The sequence below is a fragment of the Malania oleifera genome, chromosome 5, assembly GCF_029873635.1.
Source record: "Malania oleifera isolate guangnan ecotype guangnan chromosome 5, ASM2987363v1, whole genome shotgun sequence".
Lineage (NCBI taxonomy): Eukaryota > Viridiplantae > Streptophyta > Magnoliopsida > Santalales > Ximeniaceae > Malania > Malania oleifera.
The window spans coordinates 63,675,703-63,697,661 of NC_080421.1; the positions used below are offsets into that span (position 1 = coordinate 63,675,703).

At 37.1% G+C, this 21,959-nt stretch overlaps 1 protein-coding gene across 1 annotated transcript in view; it reads left to right on the forward strand.

Annotated features, from left to right (window-relative positions):
* The first annotated feature begins 1,306 nt into the window (after positions 1-1,306).
* Positions 1,307-21,959, forward strand: part of LOC131155404 (protein PEP-RELATED DEVELOPMENT ARRESTED 1, chloroplastic) — a 36,203-nt gene continuing 15,550 nt past the window's right edge. Inside the window, exons 1-4 of the mRNA XM_058108495.1 lie at positions 1,307-1,819; positions 3,869-4,024; positions 4,944-5,012; positions 5,391-5,561. Coding sequence (XP_057964478.1) covers positions 1,379-1,819; positions 3,869-4,024; positions 4,944-5,012; positions 5,391-5,561 — 837 coding nt within the window. The 5' untranslated portion in view covers positions 1,307-1,378. The remainder of the gene's footprint in view (positions 1,820-3,868; positions 4,025-4,943; positions 5,013-5,390; positions 5,562-21,959) is intronic.

Below are 21,959 nucleotides of genomic sequence, written 5' to 3' on the forward strand. Positions count from 1 at the left end.
GAAAGAGTGTTATATTTCTTATTGAGAATTCAAATCAATCAATACAGGACTTACATATATTTATAGGGCTACAAACAAGTAAAAATCTTGAGTTCTTGCAAAAATTGAGAATTGCATATTATATCTTAGTTTGGTATTTGGTATCTTTGGTTGTTTACTTTAAAGTTGTTGGTTGGTTTTTGGTTGATTGAGTTTTGATTACTTGTGTTGTGTTTTGGATTGTGGATCGAATAAGTAAATAAGCCTATGCTGTGTGATTGTTAAATTAACAAAAGGGTTAAGAATTATTGAAAAGAATTAAAAGAAAATTTTTAATAACCCAATTCACCCCCTCTCTTGGGACTACACCTCAACTTTCATGATATTATAGTAATAAAAAATTATTTGATTATTAATTTATGCTTATAGGAATATCATATATCTATACATTTATTTAGCATTTTTTAATTAACAGAATGCAAATAATATCTTTGTAACTTTTATATTTTTTGATATTTTAGTATTGCTCAATTATTAACATTTGTAAGTAGAGAAAATTATAAATGCCAAAAAAATCAACTTAATTAACTTATCTTTAAAATTTTTGATATTTCATAGTTACATGATTTTATAAAACATAATTTGACATGCCAATAAACATATATTTTTCATTTTTTACCCATTGTTAAATTAATATATCTAAAATTGATTTTTTTTTTTGTTTTAAAAGAGCATAACTTGAAAGAACATATGCTGGGAGCAACAAATTCATAATTCTAAATTTTCTACTAATTTTTTTTGTGTAATACAAATTGTCTTTAAGTAACTTCCCAGCTTTCTCCTCATCCTCCTATATATCTCTATAAATTAGGATTACAAACAAGTTTACTTGAGTTGAGTTATAAGCAAATTTGAATTTAATTCGATTACTCGAAAGAGTGCTTGAGTTTAAAGCTTACTATTAAATCCGAGTCAACTAAAATTTATTTCACATTAATAAATAAGTTGAACTTGAGCCTAACTTGAAAGTTCAAGCTCAAACTCAACTCAATTGTATACCATTTCAAATTAGTAAAAGAGTAAGTTACTAAACTAATTAAATTTGATTGATAATTAATTAAAATAATAATAAAAAATATGTTTTTAAAATTAAAATAAAATATTTAATGATACTAAGATCAAGTTTATTTATAATGAGTTAACTTATAAGCTAATAACCAATAAACAAGTTGAATATATTTTACTTTGAACTAAACTCGTTTAATTTCTGAGTTGAAATTTGAAATCCAATTTATCTTGTTTAACCTAATTTATGAGTCTGAACGAATGGAGTCAAATATTTAGTGGTTCTCAGGAGACCTGACTCGTTAACAACCTCACTGTAACAATTTGAAATTCCATGATGCCGAACAAAAAAAAAAAAAAAGAGAAAAAAAAAACGAAGGCTCCTCATGAAATCCTCAATGGTAGAACGAAGATTCGGAAAGAAATAAAAATGTTGCCAAATTATCTCCTTTATCCTATTCCTCCAAGCACAATCAGTCGTTCTTACAATCTTCTATCTCCCCTTTCATTTTTCTGCTCAATCCCCTCCTTCCGCCGGCGACGGCGCCGGCGCCCTTGCCAACGACTGCGTGAGCTAGTCGGGAAGCACAACTTGTTGGCCCTGTGTACAAGCTATGAAGTGGGTGGAGGCTTCACAAGTGAGGGTTTTGATGCACAAGCTGGAAGTCCTGAAACCCAAGAAAAAGGAAACCGAAAATGGAGCACTGCCGAATACGAAGCTCTTCTCAAAGGGGGCGAACAAGTCACTTCTGTTCTCCAGGAGATGGTCACCCTTGTGAGTTAAATTCTTCCATTTCGTTTGATGATGTTTTCAGAACTTCTTTTCGTTTGTGTGTGTGTGTGTGTTTTTTTTTTTTGGTTTTTTTTCCAGTACACATTAGGCTAATTAGTCGAGAATTTCAGTCTGTAGAGTTAAGAAGTTCTATGTTGGTTAGCGTATTGGAATGCTATTGAGGGCTGGAGTCATTGCAATTTTTTTGCTCTTTAAAAACAATAGAAGTAATTTAAAAGATAACCAAATGATAAAGGAACGATTCCTTGGTTCTTCAGAGCGTTTCACCCTCGCCCCACCACCCCCACCACAACGACCACCCAAGTGTTATTATTTATATTCAGTACAGTAGCTGGTTATAGTCCATCTTAGTCGATAGTTTTCTTTTCCCCCCTTCCTGCGCATTGGTAGGAATTCACGGGTTTGACAAATTTGTGAGTTTCTGAAGTTGAAAGTTTTAACTGAACTTTTCAGGCACTTGGCAGGCATATTTTTGACTTTGGAGGGTGAAGATTAAATATGAGTAGTGCTGATTTTTAAATATCTAAAATGTAAAGCCTATTCCAAGTTTTTAACTGAACTTTTCAGGCACTTGGAAGGCATATTTTTGACTTTGGAGGGTGAAGATTAAATATGAGTAGTACTGATATTTAAATACCTAAAATGTAAGCCTATAGACCCTAAACCCTCAAATTTCCTAAATTGACATGTGTCTCAGCTCTCAACCTTTTTCTTTGGAGTTTCCTGGTTGTTGGTTAGTGAACAATCTTTATATTCCAAATTTCCAATAGGCAGCTTTGTGTGTGTGAGTGCACCTGTGATTGTTTGTAGATCTTCAGCTCCAACCTTAATGTTCACAGGACCAAACTGAGCTCCCTTGCAATTTTGTGTTGTTTGTTTAACAACATACATATTTGTACAAATCTTTAAAGGCCTGTTCAGTTGTGAGATACATTTTTCATTTTTCTATATTTGAACCAGGAGGCATTTATGAATTCTCTGGAAAATTAGGAATGGAAAAATGAAAACGGTTTCCCACAGCTCAACAAGCCCTAAAAATTTACTTGTGAGAAAAAAATTGAGATTTCATTATGTTTGCAATGTGGGTTTTGTTCTCATCCTATTGTTGCTTGTCAAATTGTTTTATTTCCTTCATGGAAGTTGATATGGTTGAAAAATATCAGAAGTTCATCTGTTATAAGCCACATATGCATCCTTGATACTCTCTTTCCCAGTACTTTAGTGCACTCACATGCTGTGGTTCTGCTCAAATTAGAGCTAATACTTCAGGTTATTTGTTGTTATTGTTGTTGTTGTTATTGTCATCATCATGCTTAGTACTTGTGCGTATTACTGCTTGTGTTTTCTATTGCGCTCTATGCCTGAATTTTGTGTCTACCATGACACTGAGCATTTCATTCCTCATTTTCAAGTAAATTGATATAAATAAGACCAATGCTGAAGGACAGGGTCGATGCAAGAAGGAGAAATGTGAGAATTGTTTAATAAAAATGGAAGCAAGAGTACAATGAGGTCAACTAGGTGTTTCTCCTTAGTATTATGAAGATAACTCTCTTCAAGCTCTCTTTTTGAGCTAGTGAATGGTTTGTCAATGATTTTTCTAGAAGTTCCAAAGCTAATTAACTGGGTGGATTTTATTTCCCTACTATATAAATATATATTGTATCATCCATGGAACTTTTGCTGAGCTTTTGGTGAAGAACAAATTACATGGTATACTGGAACAGGAAGATTTGGTAAAGCAAGTTGGAGGTGACAGTTTTCATTGGAATCTATTCTCTCCTATGATAGTCACCATTTACATATTTGGAGGACTTAAGTGTTTGAAAATCACTTTATTTTGCTCTGGTTTAGAATAAAAAATTTTAAGAGTTCCCTGGCAAATCTGCGTCCTCTGTTTTAATTATTTGGCATTCTTTGTCTCTTGTTTGGCGATCAGGGAACTGAGAAATGTTTTTTTAAGGCATGAATAGGGTGATAAACATGGAAACTCATAAAAATATATTAAATATTTCAAGTATGCATGTACAGTTAGAAGATATGAATATGGATGAAGCATCTGAGAAAGTGGCTGTTGAGTTGGCTGCACAAGGAGTTATTGGGAAGAGAGTTGATGAGATGGAGACAGGGTTTATGATGGCCCTGGAGTACATGATCCAAATTGCTGAAAAGGACCAAGATGATAAGGTACTAGTTTCTTATTTCTAACCCTTTTTTATGGCCATCTTTAGGAGGAGACATCAATTTTTATATCTTAAGGTGCTCATTGTTTTTAATTCCTTTTGGATGATGCTTTATCCTCTTTTTTTATTTTGCCTTCTCTCTTCTTCTGTCATCAAAGAAAAATTTTTAAGGAATTATTTGCTGGCATAAAATAAGCAAAGTAGACATATGCCACCTGCCAATGAGGCTTCAATTGGGCAAACCGTTTTCTGCTTCCACTTAAGATGTCGAGATATATGTCCTAGACCAATAATTCTTTTTTGTAGGGTAAAACTTAATTACAACTTGGTCCCTTGTAGCTGCTCTGCGTTAATAAACTATTCTGTGAACCTTTCTCTATTGGTGACTCTAAAATTCTAAACATGGGTGATTGACAGTATCTTTCTTGCTTTCTTTCCTCCCACCTTAGTTGCCATTGTGGACAAGAGTTGCCTTTTAGGCAATACGTTGATTTCTCATATTTTTTGCGAGTACATTTTGGCCGAAGCATGCTGGTAATGGGTGAACTATTTATTTTGGATTCTTTCAGCATTAATGGGACTGAATTTTTTTCAACTGCTGTTGCTTTATTTTCATTCTATTGCAGATTGCATTGCATGAAATGCTTTAAATAAAATGATTAAAAACCTTTTGAATGGATGAAATTGTTTATTAATGACATGGATTATTCATTAACATGCAAAAGAACTTTCTTGATTCACTTCCATAGACCCACCACTTAAGGTTTCACATAGTTGCTGCACTTTGCCATATTGTTGAGACTAACAATTTCGTATTGGAATCTTTTCAACATGCCGTTTTAATGGGATTTAAAATTATTTTAGTTGGAGCATTGTTGTTGGTTTTAATTGATTTTAACAGTTTATCCAATATATTTGTTCAGCGGAAATCCCTCTTGGAGGTTATCAAGGAGACAGTACTATCCCATCTCACCAAAAAATGCCCCCCACAAGTAAGGATATCTTCTTAGCCCCTGTTTGGAACATCTTAAAAAAGAAGTCCTTTTTCAAAAAAGTACCTTTTGTAAGTACTTGTAACAAAAAGTAGTGTTTGGTTTACACTTAGATAAGTACTTATTTCAAAAAGTATTTTTTCAAACTACCTAAAAAAAATAGAAAATAAAATACTTATTTTCTGAAAAAAAGTACTTATAATAAGTAATCTCATATCACTTTTGATTAGTACGCTTTAGACAAGTACTTTTTCCAAAAAAGTACTTTTTTCAAGTGTTCCAAACGATTTTAAAGCTAAATGGCCGTGTCTAGCTCTGGGGTAGAAGCTAATTTACTATTAGTTCTAAGTTTTGTTCTCATGTTCTTTCTTTTAATAGGTTCAAGTGGTTGGCTTGCTTTGTAGAACTCCTCAGAAAGAGAGCAGACATGAATTATTATGCCGAGTGGCTGGTGGTGGTGGTGTATTTAAAGGTGAGAATGGCACCAAAGTTCATATTCCGGGGGCAAATCTAAATGATATAGCTAACCAGGCCGATGACATACTTGAGGTACTTCATAGGAAAATGCCTAATGCTTAGATTGTTCTATGTTTTTTTTTGGAACACATAGCACGTGCAAGAAAATGATCTTGTTTTAGATTTTATTTATGAGTCCTTGATAATTATCTTAGGGTTTTTCTTTTGTGTTGGCAATGAGGAGAAAGTTTGTTTTTTAGGAGGATTCATGGATGATTGACTTCCATTTTTTTTTTCTGACGGGGAATTTATCCTCACCTTTTTTTGGCTTTGTAATCTAGGTAGCACTTACACAATTCAAGAACATTCAAGTGTCAGTGTTTGACACATGTCAAAAAATAGTGACACCAGTTTGATGCAACCCAACGCTTGCCTGACACGATTAAATTAAATTTTTTTGACACACTCCAACACTTCCCAGCACATCATGGCACTATTTTTGGCACAGCCCTAACACGTCTAGATTACTGCATGTTCTTGGACTGATATTTTTCATGCTCCTTATTATTAGTTCTTTGTTGTTAATTTTTTTTTTCTTTTTGGTTATTAAGTGATTTTTCATTATTGATGATCTGTTTATGATTATGCTATTTTTATGATGTATATTGTCAAGTTATGAAATATGAATGTAGATGAAACTTTAGAGTGTACAGCAATAAATGTTGGCCCTTTTGTTTTTTTTGTTTCTTTTTTTCTAGATTTTTTCCTATTCTTGGATCAATATTTTTCCTGCTTTTTATTACTAGTTATTTGTTGTTGTGTTTGTTTGTTTGCCCTTTTTTTTGGTTCTTTGGTGATTTCTCATTATGGAATGGTATTTTTATCATTATTGACCTAGAGAAAGCCTGCGATAAAGTACCTAGGAAGTTCTTTGGTGGGTTCTAGAAAAGAAGAGAGTCTACAATAGATATACTGAGATCATTAAGGATATGTATGATAGGGTAGCGACTAGCATTAGGACTGCAGTAGGGGAATCTAGAGAATTTCCAATCACAAAATAGGTGTACATCAAGGTTCTACTTTGAGTCCTTATCTTTTTACTTTAGTGATTGATGAACTCGGTAGGAATATCCAAAATGAGATCCCCTGGTGTTATTTGTTTGCAGATGGTATTGTCTTCATTGATGAAAGTAGGAGTGGTGTGGAATCTAAGTTAGAACCTTGGAGGACCATGTACAGTCTAAAAGTTTTAGGATAGGTAGGAATAAGACAAAATAAATGAAATGTAATTTCAGTTACATAAGGGGGAGTATTGGAGAGAAGATTAAACTTGATAATCAAGAAATTAACAGCACTAGTAGGTTTTGATATCTTGGATCTATTTATGCTAGTGGAAGGGGAAATTGAAGAGGCTGTAATACGTAGAGTTAAAGCAAGTTGGGTATAATGGAGGGATGTGTCAAGTGTGTTGTGTGATCGTAGAATACCTGTAAATTTAAAAGGAAAGTTCTATAAGACAGCTAAAAGGCCGGCCATGCTTTATGGATCAGAATGTTGGGCAACTAAGAAACAACATGCACAAAAAAGTAAAAGTTTCTAAAATGCGAATGTTAAGGTGGATGAGTGGTATGATATTAAAAGATAAATTAAGGAACGAAAATATGTGCAATAAACTAGGCATAGTACCGGTCAAAGACAAGATAAGGGAGGGGTGGTTTAGATGGTTTACGCATTTAATGTAGGCCTAGTAGCGCATCTGTGAGGTGGAGTGAGTGAGTTATTGTTTTTGGCATTAAAAGAGGTAGGTGTAAACCTAAAATAACCTGAAATGAGGTTAGTGAGGAAGGATTTAACAGCTTTTAAGATAAAGGGGGAAAATGCTCTCAATCGGATGAATTGGAAGACAAGGTTTCATGTAGCCGAACCCCCCTAGCTTGAGTTTTTTGTTTTAATTGTTGTTGTATGCTATAAGTTTGACATATAGTGTCAAATTGTGAAATATGAATGCATATAATGAATATCGATGAGATTTATTTGTAGAATGTACAATAATACTTGTTGGCCCAAAAATTGTGCTGGGGTGGGGGAGTTGAGTATGGTGCAATTAAAAATGCGTTCAAAAACTAATTTTGAAGCTAAGTTCGAAAGAGATTGTGAATAAAAAAAATCAATCAAGCAAACACTAAGGTTTATTGAGGTTCAGTTGCATGCGACCTACCTCCACTCCTGCATGAATTCCAATTAGGTGTTCTCTATCTCAAACACAAATAAACGTGTGCTCTCGGAACATGGACCCTCGGTCCAATACAATATAGCTAACACAGCTGACGGGCTGTAGTCCATGGGAACTTCTTTGAATAGTGCAAAAATTAAGTAAACAAATAAACATAATCTCATAAACTTAAGATTTAATACTTATAGTGGAAAGTACATGTGAATGAAAGTTATAAAGATTAGAATTCCAGCTCATATTTCAGCTGTAGTCTTGTATTAGCACGAGGCAACTTATAGTAGAATATGCCTTTTTTTAATAGAGAAAATAGAAATAGAAAACTATTAACAAGCAAAGAGCAAGAACTACAAAAATTAGAGATTCAGAAATTTCCTATAAACAATAAGGAAAAAACTACGTAAAACCCACCCCCCAAAATTCCTCTGAAGATCAGATGACAAAACTCCATGAAAAGCCTCAAAGAGTGTGCCTACAATGAAGCAAGGAAAACCAAAACCAATATTGTTAGAATTGGGATCCTACGTAGGATTGTTGGAGGGGTCCGCGGGATCAGATCATAATATCGAACTGAGGATCGTGAGATTCTGCTTAAAATGTAAAATAAATATTAAAAATTTATGTATGTGGAATTTTATGACAACTCTTTAAGACTAAAAACTTGTTTTATAAGTATAAGAAGTTTAAAACACATTTTGAGGAATGTAAGCTACTAAAAAGCTTCTTCTATTTTCTGTTGGACAGCCACTATAATTAGACTAGACTATTAGAATGATCACTCATCAGTCACGACTCGTTGAAGTATGAAAATTCAGATTCTGACCATAAGAAGAAGAGGAAGGAGGAGGAGGAAGAGGATGAAAGACAAGAAGACATTCAGAGAATCAGTACTCAGCATTTACAGCCAACGTTGCTGTCTGTTGAAATTAGGAGAGAATCACAGAAACTCAGTCTCGAGAGCTACTCTTTGTTTGTCTGAAGTCCGACTCCGGGAATTCCCTGCATCTGTGAGATTGCATGTTCAAGGAATAAGAACTTTGCAAGCTGATCAAACTCCAAAAGACCAGAACTGATTGAAGACGAGAATAACTCAAGATCTGGACCTAAGGAGACAAGCTGATCCAGCAAGAACAACTATGCAAGCTTATCAACCAGAACTGAAAAAAAAAACTGCTGCTGCTTTCGAGAGTTCTGCAAGATGGACTTTTTCTTTTCATGCTGTTGAGAGAGCTGCTGCTGTAGGGGTGTAAACAGAAGTGAACAAGTTCAGGCGCTATTTTGCCCTTATTAGGATGGATTTGGGCCAAATGGGCCAATAGAGCTGCAAATCAAAGCTATCAGGCCAATAAAAATGCGTCTTGAGCCTTGTATTTAAAGCTCAGGAACCAAAAAAGGCCAGTCCAGTTCGCTAAGTACAACTGGTAGAGTCCCAAGTAGGATTGTGATTGTACCTGATCCTGTGCCTGTACACAATCTGGATTGAGTGGGTAAATCTTGATCTTAGGATCCTAGGATCTAGATTACGATCATGATAACCATGAGGAAAACAACTCAATTTGATAATAAGTGGGAAGGTGTTGATTTGTTACTAAATATCAGTGTTTTTTAAAAGGCGAAGACATAAGGTGAGGTGTTTTACCCCTGTTGAGGCAAGGTGTAAGCTTTTCAGGAATTTAAAATTTTTATTTAAAAATATATACTAAAAATACTATGAATTTTATTGGATAATTAAAATAAAATATGTTCTGTAAATTTTACCACTAAAAAATAGCTTAGAGAGTCTGCCTGTGGGCTATTTGCCTATGAATTACAGGGCCACTGCCATGTGCCCATCATTGATCTTAAATATTTCACTCCAAGCCTCCACCCACTGCATTACTGGTTAAAAGAAAAAAAAAATATCTCTCAGTTCTCTCTCTTTCTCTCTGAGATAACTCCCAAATGGGATTGAAGAGAGACCATCTCTCAATCGCTGTGGCTTGCTGAAGTGAGGGAAGTCATGTGCAAGGAGAGAGGTGCTGGAAAGTGGTCTCTTGAGATGTTAGAGTTGCAGATGTGGAGAAGATCTAATGATGGTCAACGATCTTAAGAGTGCTGAAGATCTGAGGGAGTTTGTGAGCAAGGGGAGAGAGTGAATGGTTGGACAGCAGCAATAACTCGTCAGATGGAGGGAAGGATCTTCTTTTGTTGAAGGGATGCGCGTTGTTCTGCCCCAATAAGTTTTTTGTTGTTTCTTTTAACATATTTTTATACTACTAAAATAAGATGTGTTCGTCCCACAAAGGTTTTGCCTTTCATTTTGAGACATAAAAATCTCGCCTTTCATCTGAAGTATACGTCCCAACCCCAAAGGGTACACATTTAAGGATTTACGCATTTTAAAATACACCTCAGTGCATTTTGGCCCCAAAACTCTTGAAGGCGCACCTTAAGGCATGCCTCGGGAACGCCTTTAAAAACACTGCTAAAGATCCTTTATATTCCTTTCGAGCCCAAAAGTCCAAAAAAGAACAAACATAACACACTCACAAAAACATCCCTTTTTTACTACTCCTAGAACCCATAACAGCCCTAACAAAAGAGCATTTTCATGGCAGTATCTCATAGATGCTTTGCCACTCAACAATGGAGAAAAAAAGGCTTGCTGGTTACATAGCTATATTTGGATTGATGGCTGTTGGGGATGTGACTCATATTCAGAGCAGATCACATGTACTGTAGAAAACTACGTGACGTGAGGGACCAAGGGACAGAAGCAAGGTGCAGCCATGGAGGGCAAATTGTTGACGGTTTGGGGCCTAACCGTCGACGGTTTCAGGCAGTAGCTGCAAGGTGTTTTATTGTGCTCCAAACAGCCGATGGTTTGGTCAAACCGTTGACTGTTTTCGTCGGCGAAGATCACATATTTTCAAATCGGGGGCTTGTATATTGGGCTTATCAGAGGAATATCCTCCGGGGGATTGCTACATATGTATTTTAGTTATACTAGAGCACTTATGTACGTATTAGATTGTTATATAAACATCATTATGTAACCCTAGATGAGATTAAGCTTCAAGTAAGCTTCAAAGATTGTAGCTTTGACATTGATAATAGTGAAAACCGAAGTGCTGCTCCTGTGGACGTAGGCTATTGCCGAACCACGTAAATCTTGTGCGTTCTAGTTGTGTTTTTGATTCTTCTTATTATTGTTTGATTGCTTCTTGAGTATATTTTATTATTGAGTGATTGCATGTGTGGTTGTTGATTGTTTCGTGTTTGATTGTGTGCTTCCGCTACGCGTGTTCAAGTTGAATGAACATCAACAAGTGGTATCAGAGCTATTGGTTCAACAATGGCTGGGGTCTCTTTGATTAAGTTCGATGTGAACAAGTTCGATGGAACTGGTAATTTCGGGCTTCGGCAATGAAGGGTGAAGGACTTGCTAGTGCAGCAAGGGATGGTGAAGGCGTCATACGGAAAGAAGCCGTACGACATGAACGATGCAAGTTGGAAGGAGTTTGTAGCAAAGGCGGTTTCCATGATCAAGTTATGTCTGGCCGATGACGTGTTGTATCACGTCATGGATGAGGATTCGTTGGCGGCGGTTTCGCTGAAACTGGAGTGCCGATGCATGTCCAAGTCGATTTTGAACAAGTTGTATCTTAAGCAAAAGCTTTATTGACTTAAGATGGCAAAGGGTTCGGACTTGACTCAGCACATCAACACATTTAATCAGATCATTAGTGAATTGGGGCGAGTTGATGTGAAGTTCAAGGAAGACGACAAAGCGTTGATGCTGCTGAATTCCGTACCTATGTCGCCTATGTATGAGAATTTGGTTACGACGCTAACTTGGGGGAAAGAAACCTTGGAGTTGGAGGATATCACGAGTGCATTGTTGGGGTTCCCTCAGAGGAAGAAGACTAGGATCGAGTGGTAATAAAACTCAGTCCAAGAGGAAGAAGGATGTTCGTTGTTTTAAGTGCAAGAAACTAGGGCACATAAAACCTGAATGTCTGGAGTGGGATGAGGGAAAGGCAAAAGCTCAAGGGGGTTTGTCAAAATCTGTGAATGTAGTTGAAGAAGGGGACTCGGGGAGTAGTGATGGTGAGATGCTTACTGTTTTATTAGGTTCAGAATGCCTCACAGGTTCTTGGATACTAGACTCGAGATGTTCTTTTCACATGACGCCCAACAAAGCCGGGTTCACCACTTACAAATTGGTGAGTCTTGGTTCTGTTCTGCTGGGAAACGGTGCAGTTTGCAAAGTTATCGGAATGGGGGATATCAGGATCAAGATGTATGACGGTGTGGTGAGCACGTTGTGTGGGGTAAGGCATGTACTCGATCTACAAAAGAACGTGATATCATTGGGTGCTTTGGATTGTGACAGGTATAGTTACAAATCCAAAGGCGGGAAGATGATGGTGTGTGATGCGAACCTCAAATCGACATGCGTTGAGACCCAACAACCAATATTGGAATGCTTGCCCAAGAAAGCTAAAATTCAGATTTTTGATAGGAAACTCCGACCCAACGTTTATAAATGAAACGTGAACCGAAAGTATAAAGTAACAAACCCTGACCCAATGATTATAACTTAATCATGAACCAAAGGTATAAAGTTACAAACCTTGACCCAATGATTATAATTGCATCACGAACCGAAGGTATAAAATCTCAACCCAATGATTATAATTAAATCACGAACCAAAGGTATAAAATTTGAATGTCACAAGGAAGGATTCCTTGATAAGTTCACAAGTTCTCAAAAGAATCAACAAGAAACAAAGTCTCACATTTTTATTCCATTTTGTTGTCCTCTTACAATGGTGAGATATATATAGCTAGCATGGGGGACAAGGACATTAAACACTTAACAATTCCCACACAAGCATGGGGGACACACATAATAAATACATCAACTTACTAAACACATTAATGACTTTCTCAACTTACTAAAAACCCATGCAAGCTAAGTTGTCTTGCAATATTACACCATTAAGTCAAATCCCATATTTGAATTAGCACACCATTATTAAGGAGTTTACAGCCATTAAGCAAGATCATCTCCATAAAAAACTTGGATTAAGTTTTATTAAACCTTCATCTTTCTTTAGGCCAAGCTTGGAGTGCCCCGTTTTTGAATAAACCCATATATCTTGAATAAACCCATGAAGTTCTTCTTTGATCTTCTTGGATCTTGCTCTAGTGATAGGCCCAACTGAAACATGCAATGGATCCTTCAATGGTGCTTGTTGATTCTCATCAGTGTGTGATGACATATTGATGGTGATGAAGGGACAAAGGATAGCAGGGAATCTCTATGCAATGCAGGGTAATAGAGTTTTAGGTGGAGCTGCGACTAAGAAATCTGAGTCAGGAAATACCATTTTGTGTAATGTAACCATACACAAAATGGTGGGTATTCTTAACTACATTGGTGTGGATGTTTGGGGACCGCTAAAGGCAGCATCACGGGTTGGACATGGGTATTTTGTGAGGTTATCAAAAAAGGTTTAGGGGTATCTCATGCAGCAAGTTGGAGTTATTTGCCAGGTATAACTTGTGGCTGAGGTGGAGTACTAGAGTGGGAGAGAGTTCCTCAAGTCAGATATTGGTGCTGAGTACGCTGATGTTCAAGGAGTTTTGTGAGTAGGGCATGGTGTATGCAAGGCTTGTAAGGGACTTCTTGGTGAAGTTAGCGAGTATAGCGTATTTCTTGGTTGATCGATCGCCAAAGGAATCACTAGATGGGAGAGTTGCAAGGGAGGCTTGGACTGGTTATGCGGTAGACTTTTGAGGTCTAGCTATGCACTTTTCTAGTGAGGTGGGATTTAGGCTTGGTGGTTATGTTCGAACAGTGCATCTTTTTGGTATATAAGAAAGATGAGTTCAAGTTGGGTGATCTAATGGCAAATATGGTTGCTATTGGTAGAGACATGACTTTAGGTGTTAAAGCCATGGGACAGTGTACTCTGGTAGATAAAGAGAAACAGGTGTCAGAAAGCTGTAGTAGTAGCAATGAGCATGTTATGCAGGTGGAGTTAGAGACTCAGGGCAGGAGTGCAGAGAATTCTAACTCAGGAGACTTGCAGTATCACGTGATAAACTGGAGTAGAAAGGAGATTGTGATGCAGGTGGAGTTTCAGACTCAGGACAGAAATGTAGGGAGTTTGAGCTCGGGAGACCAGCAGGATCACAACGGGCTCAGAGGCATTATCAGGCCATCGCCTAGGTGTGATCTGATGTCTTATGCAACCATTACTACCAGGAAGGATCCTACTACCTTTTAGGAGGCAGTGCACGGCCAGGGGAAGGGTAGGTGGACATGTGTCATGGTGGTGGAGATGGAGGTACTGTATAAGAATCAGACGTGGGGATTGGTGGTGCTTCCAGAGGGGGAGAGGGAGATAGGCTGCAAGTGGGCAAGTATTCTGTTGTTTTATATGAGTGACATGTCGATTGCTGGGAAGGTTCTGATTGAGGTAAATCAGTCGCGGACTCTGTTGAGAAAGGGAGTTGACATGAAGGTTATGAGGGCTTCCAAGAGTGTTCTTGGGTTGAAGATTTGCAAGGTTAAAGTTACAAGGAGATTGAAATTATCTTGGGATGACTTGTAGTCATAGCTGCGGCTGTGGGGAGATTGGTGTTATCTCAGGGCGGTTGTGTGGACAAAATTACATGGAGATTGTGGTTATCTCAAGGTGGTTTTGGAGATCAGGTGTTGGTGAGGTTTAGCATGGTTGATGTTAAACCGGTCACTGGTATACCGTTGGCGAATCTAAGTTTACCGCTTAGTACTTAAGGACGAACGGTGAAGTTCAGGTCGTTCGTGTCAAAGGTTTCTTATGGGCAATAGAGGGTTTTGTCAGTTGTGAGGTTCGAAGATGGAGACTACACAGGGGGCTTGGATGACAGTAGACTTGCAACGGGGTATGTTATGGGAAGACCTAATTGTTGGAAATCTGGGGTACGGTCTCAGGGTGTGCTAGTTACAACTGGATTAGAGTTCTTGGTAGAGGCTGAGGCTGTCAAGGTGGCATTGTGGTTCAAAGGATCATGCAAGGAGCTGGGTATTCATCTTGGTGAAGTTCCTATTATCACGGTTAAGTTCAAGCGTGATTTGGATTTGGTTTACTTCTCCAGGTGTTAAAGGGGAGGCAGGTCCCAATCTATAGGCCCAGGTAGAGCAGCGGTTATGCTTTCAGATTTCTAAGGTGGTGAATATTCGCCAAGGTGGAGATTGTTGGGGATGTGACTCATATTTAGAACGGATCACATGTACCAGAGAAAACTACGTGACGCGAGGGACAGATGCAAGGTGCAGCCATGGAGGGCAGACCATCGACGGTTTTCGGCAGTAGCTGCAAGGTGTTTTCTTCTGCTCCAAACCGTCGATGGTTTGGTCAAACCATCCACGATTTCCATTGGCATAGATCACGTATTTTCAAATCGGATATTGTAGATTGGGCTTATCAGAGGGATTTCCTCCAGGGGATTGCTACAGATGTAGTTTAGTTATACTAAAACACTTCTGTACGTATTAGATTGTTATATAAACATCATTATGTAACCCTAGATGGGATTAAGCTTCTAGTAAGCTTCAAAGATTTTAGCTTTGACATTGATCATAGTGAAAATTGAAGTGTTGCTCCCGTGGACGTAGGCTATTGTTGAACCACGTAAATCTTGTGTGTTCTAGTTGTGTTTTTGATTCTTCTTATTATTGTTTGATTGCTTCTTGAGTATATTTTATCATTGAGTGATTGCATTAGTGGTTGTTGATTGTTTCATGTTTGATTGTGTGCTTCTGCTACGTATGTTTAAGCTGAACGAACATCAACAATTGCCTTATAAGGCCTCCTTGCCTGCAATGAGTCAATAGCATTAATTCCATTAAGAGCCAGACTCCACATGAAAGCTTAAAAGGAGCCTCAACTTTCCAAATAACATTATTTCAAGGGAAAGAATGACAATTAGAGGATTTTAACATAATGATTGGAAAAAAGATTTCACACTAAAAGAACCAAAGCATCCCTAAACCAAATCCCCAAATTCTTCATTTGAGGAACAAATGAGTCCAAGCTCTAAACAAAATAGTAAGCTTATCAACCTCTCTTTCATTGAGATTTTCAAGAAATGAAAATCGCTGGAAAGGGCGCCCCCTCCAATGTGTCGATGCGTCTCGGGGGGGGTGGGGGCCCACAACAATCCATATGGTGATCGAGGAAGTGATTAAGAAGATGTGAGATTATGTGTTTCAATGTGTTCAACAGAGTATCCACTAACTTGTTATTTTTTGAGGTGCATTTAGTTCATCTAAATCTCTACTAGTTTTGGTCTGTAAGCTAAATCTAGGTCTAGGAACCAATAGTTTTGGCTTGTGTTGCCATGGTAGGGTTTGTGAGTATGGTTATGCAAGGGGAAGGTATTAGCATCTCCTATACACCCGTTCCAAGAAACAGTACCTTATTAGCCTATGATTACCCATATTGAACTCCATTAAGCGAGACTTCTGACTCTTCCATGTTTATTTAATTACCAAACCTTTAAATATTGAACAAGCTCACGATAGTGGAGATTGCTCTCACCTCGAGAGTCTCGGAACAATGTCATTGCCCCACTTTTGAGTTTCATTGTCGAATTGATTAAAGTTAATAGATAAATGAAAACATAGTCAATCATGCAAAACACAGAAAAATACAAAAAATGAGTTGTGCGAATTGTGAAAGCACCGCGACTTGTCTAATACAATCACCAAGATGACTCAAAGTAATTGAACTAGACAAAATGCCCTCAGAGATAAATAGGCAAGGCCTAAAATGACCCATTTCTCCATCATCGGGGTGCTTCAAACTTGCACAAAAAAGATAATAACATCATGAAAAAACTAGTTTTAAACACATTTTTTGGGTTTTGTGTTAAAATAACATTGAAATAAAGGGGATGAGAACACATTTTTTTTTTTTTTGGATTTTCTTTATAATTATAGTAGCGTGGGCCCTAGAGTCGAGTCTAGAGAGGGGGGGGGGGTCAATAGGCTCTTTTGCGTATTTTTGCTTCTCTCGTCAAAATATAAATCTTGGCAAGATACAAGCAATTATATTATAATATGTAAAATGTAAATCATGCACAAGACATAAAATAAAAGAGTAGGGAAGAAAAGTTCGACAAACAATTTTAACATGGTTTAGCCTCTTGCCTACGTCCACACCTTGAGACAAATTCAAGGATTCCACAATCCACTATAAGCCTCCTTCATCGGCGGAGAAGCCTTTACAAATGGGAACAAATCCTTATCGTTCACCAAGAGCTGCAAGGTTCACCAAGAACCTTCACATGGGAACCAATCCCTTTCGCTCACCAATAGCCGCAAGGTTCACCAAGAATCCTTGTAATTTAGTTCACTAAGAACATTCAATACAACAAAATGATAAAAAATGATTTACAAAACAAATGCTCCTTGAATGAGCTGATAATTGATACAATCAAAATCTTGCACAAATCTCTCCAAGTAATGAATCACAACTAGAATAAAGAGCAAGAGAGATGTTGACCACAAAGATAATTGAAAGTTAAGGTGTAGTCCCAAGAAGGGGGGGGGGGTGAATTGGGTTTATAAAATTCTTTTAAGTGTTTTTAAAAATTTATAGCTTTTTGTATACTTAAGCAAACACACAAGAATGTTATGATTTTAAATACTCAATTAAACCAACCACAACCAATCACTTCAATATCAATCACAAACTAAACAACAATCAATCAACCAACCACACAATACTTAACCAATTTGTGAGAGTTGCTACTCTCTTATTTCAGCGTTTGCAAAATTTCAGTTTATAGCCCTATATGAATGAATATTTTTGCGCTTCTTTTAATCAATATTTCCGCAAGCGATTAATCAACGTACTCCCTTTAAGGTTTTAGTAAAAGATTAACCAACGTACTTTTGTAAATTAAAAGGTCTTTTCAATCTCAATTTTTAGCTACCTGCACTTAAAACACAATTTATAGATGCTGAAAATTTAAATAGAAAAGGGTAAAGAGTGAGACCCAAATTTTTTACGAGGTTTGGCTTATCCCCAGCCTACGTCCTCACTTTAGGCAAGATCATCTAAGGATTCCACTAATACGTTCCTTTGCGGGCGGAACAAACCGTTTACAATCCCTCCTTTAGGGTGGAGCCCCCTCTCCAAGCGATACCCCACACTCGGTTACAACGATCCAATGACCTGAATCGTCAAAGAAACAAGAAATAAGAAAAAAATTCTTTTGTATAAAGAGATGCTCTCAGATAGAGCTGGTTAGTACAATTGAAAACACTAATATATTTCAAACAAATATTAAAAGAAATTGAATTGAAGCTCAAGAATGAATTCACCGGAATACTTCTATTGATGGGAATCAGTAATTGAGATGTTAGAGCTCAGAGAAGATTGATCAGCAACCTAGAATTATCTTAACAATTCTCAGTATGAAAGAGTGAGCAAGAGAGCTTTGAGGGAGCAAGAGCAATTTTAGCTTGAGAGCTGATTTTCAGTGCTTGGTGTGAATTTGATTAGAGAAATCATGTATTTATAGGCTTAAAAAGGTTTAATTCGTGTTGCCCAAGTTACTTGGAGTGTTTCCCAAGTTTATACGAAATTTAGGGCACAAGAAACAAAAATTTGAATTTTGAAACTTTTAAAAAATATAACCGTTAACAATGTTCAAGCGCCTGAGGTCTCGGGGTCAGTCGCCTGAGGTTCCTTAAAATTGTGTAATTTTCAACTGAAAACAGGGTCAGACGCCTGAGGTTACCAGGGTCAGTTGCTTGAGCCTACACTGCCTCTTCCGAAATTGCTCAGGAAAATCTTTAGGCGCCTAAGGTTAAATCTTCAGTCGCCTGAACAGTTATAATTTCTGTTTTTCAGGTTATTTTTCAAAAACACTTAGCCATCTTGCTTTGTTACTTTAAAAGAACATTTTTCGGGGTCTTAAAATAAGGTCTCCAAGTCCATGACAATTGCTAATGAGCTTCAAATAATTTCAACATGATATTTAGTATGAAGTACTAAAATAATTTTTCCTAAAGTCATAAACACTCTAAGTTTTGAAGTCTTCATATGTGTCTTTGCTTTGAATCCTCTTAGATTTGAGCTTGAGTCAACTTTAGGCTTCCACATGCTTTGATCATTTTGGTCCTCTTGAGCATTCTTTGGATCACTTATATAACCGTTAACAATGTTCAAGCGCCTGAGGTTTCGAGGTCAGTCGCCTGTGGTTCCTTAAAACTGTGTAATTTTCAACTGAAAACAGGGTCAGACGCCTGAGGTTACCAGGGTCAGTTGCCTGAGCCTACACTGCCTCTTCCGAAATTGCTCAGGAAAATCTTTAGGCGCCTGAGGTTAAATCTTCAGTCGCCTGAACAGTTATAATTTCTATTTTTCAGGTTATTTTTCAAAAACACTTAGCCATCTTGCTTTGTTACTTTAAAAGAACATTTTTCGGGGTCTTAAAATAAGGTCTCTAAGTCCATGACAATTGCTAATGAGCTTCAAATAATTTCAACATGATATTTAGTATGAAGTACTAAAATAATTTTTCCTAAAGTCATAAACACTCTAAGTTTTGAAGTCTTCATATGTGTCTTTTCTTTGAATCCTCTTAGATTTGAGCTTGAGTCAACTTTAGGCTTCCACATGCTTTGATCATTTTGGTCCTCTTGAGCATTCTTTGGATCACTTTGAAGCTGAGTGTGCTTTATAGTACTTAGTGATCTTGAACTTGCATTTCTTTTGATCTTTGGAACTTTGGCATTCAAGCTTTCCTGAAATATCATCATTTAACCACAACATGTTAAATCAACCTTTATTTGTTATCATCAAAACGAGATTCAAAAGCCATGTTAGGCTAACAATCTCTCCCTTTTTGATGATGACAAATAAGGAGCAAAGATGAGAGAACCTTTGATAAGGCTCCCCCTTACAATAAGCATGCCTTTTAACATATATGAAAAATGATGATTTCAAATATGAGTAAGTTCAAAAAATAAGTCACAATCAAGTATATTTTACTATAGCTAATGTCAACATATATGCTTACAGTCTTATTCTTCTTATGTTCGAATGTTCATGTTTGCTTTTACTCCCCCATGCTTTATGTCGAGATTTATATGTTTTACATATTTGCTCATGTCATTCATGGTTGTTCTCTAAGATCTCATGTTTGCTTTCTCATGTTTGCTTAATATCTCTCCTCCTTGGACATCAATCAAAAAGAAATGAGGGGCATAGGCACAAAGAGTCGTAGCACATAAAGAGCATAGTCATATTACACAAAGTCATAAGCAATAGAGTTTACAAGTCAAACAAAAACAAAAACACACAAAGCAACATAAAACAAAGCCAATACATAGAGAGTTCTTAAAGAAACACAAAGTGACAAATAATTCAGTTATCATCAGCATCATCATCATCCTCTTCAGCTTCCTCTTCATCACCTTTCTCACTTTCTTCCTCAGATGAACCATCACTCTGAGGGGCAGAACTAGTATCCATAGGATTAACGCCACGAGATGAGCTAGCCTGATATTGCTCGATGCGAGTGAGGCGGTGATCAAGTGACGAAACATTCTCTTGAAGGGTTTGAAGTCCTAATTGCATATCTCTGCTGAAAGTAGAGAATTCATGATGGAAAGGAATAAACCAAGAGGGAGTGTCAGCTGGTGGTCCTTGGTCCTGTGCTGGAGGAGGAGGAGGAGGTACAACTGCTGCCCTTTGAGGTCGTCCTCCTTTCAAAAACCAACCCCGATCGTGCTTTTCATAGTCCTTTTGCTTGAGGGTTGTGGAGGTGAAAATGTCATATCTTGTACGTTTGATGAACAATTCAGTAGGTGTTGTAACATTAAGTTGAGCAAAGATAAGGTTTAACACACCACCATACGGAAGAGTTACTTTAGTAGCTTCCAATTTGGCCCACATCCATTTCAAAATGAGGCTAGAGAGATCAAGTTTCTTCCCCTTTAGTAAACACCATAACACTAAACAATCGACATAGGAAAGATGATCATATGAGCCAGCCTTAGGTAGGATGTTGTTGGAGATGATTTTATGAAGTATTTGGACTTGAAGATTCAGTTGTTTATACATAGGTGGATGACCAAAATAAATGGGTTTGTTAACCATTATCAAAGGCAAAAATTCTTTGGGTGTGAAGTCTTGCTCTGGAATCCAAGTTTGAGTAAAGGCTGGACAATCAAATTCACCCGGGGTGATATGCAAAATGGGAGCCAAGATTTGTGGAGTCAAAACAATTTTCTTTCCTCTAACCTCAGTGGTTAGAACATTTTCTCTTGATGGGAATTAGTAAATAAGATGTTAGAGCTCAGAAAAGATTGATCAGCAACTCAGAATTATTTTAGCAATTGTCAATATGAAAGAGTGAGCAAGAGCAATTTTAGCTTGAGAGCAAATTTTCAATGCTTGGTGTGAACTTGATTAGAGAAATCATGTATTTATAGGCTCAAGAAGGTTTAATTCGTGTTGCTCAAGTTACTTGGAGTGTTTCTCATGTTTATACGAAATTTGGGGTACAAAAAACATAAATTTGAATTTTAAAACTTATAAAAAATATAACCGGTAACAATGTTCAGGCGCTTGAGATCTTGGGGTCAGTCGCCTAAGGTTCCTTAAAACTGTGTAATTTTCAACTAAAAACAGGGTCAGGCGCCTGAGCCTACATTGCCTCTTCAGAAATTGCTCAGGAAAATCTTCAGGCGCCTGAGGTTAAATCTTCAGTCACCTGAATAGTTATAATTCCTGTTTTTCAGGTTATTTTTCAAAAACACTTAGCCATCTTGCTTTGTTACTTTAAAAGAACATTTTCCGGGGTTTTAAAATAAGGTCTCTAAGTCCATGACAACTGCTAATGAGCTTCAAATCATTTCAACATGATATTTAGTATGAAGTACTTAAATAATTTTTCCTAAAGACATAAACACTCTAAGCTTTGAAGTCTTCATATGTGTCTTTGCTTTGAATCCTCTTAGATTTGAGCTTGAGTCAACTTTAGGCTTTCACATGCTTTGATCATTTTGGTCCTCTTGAGCATTCTTTGGATCACTTTGAAGATGAGTGTGCTTTATAGTACTTAGTGATCTTGAACTTGCATTTCTTTTGATCTTTTGAGCTTTGGCATTCAAGCTTTCCTGAAATATCATCACTTAACCACAACATGTTAAATCAACCTTTATTTGTTATCATCAAAACGAGATTCGAAAGCCATGTTAGGCCAAC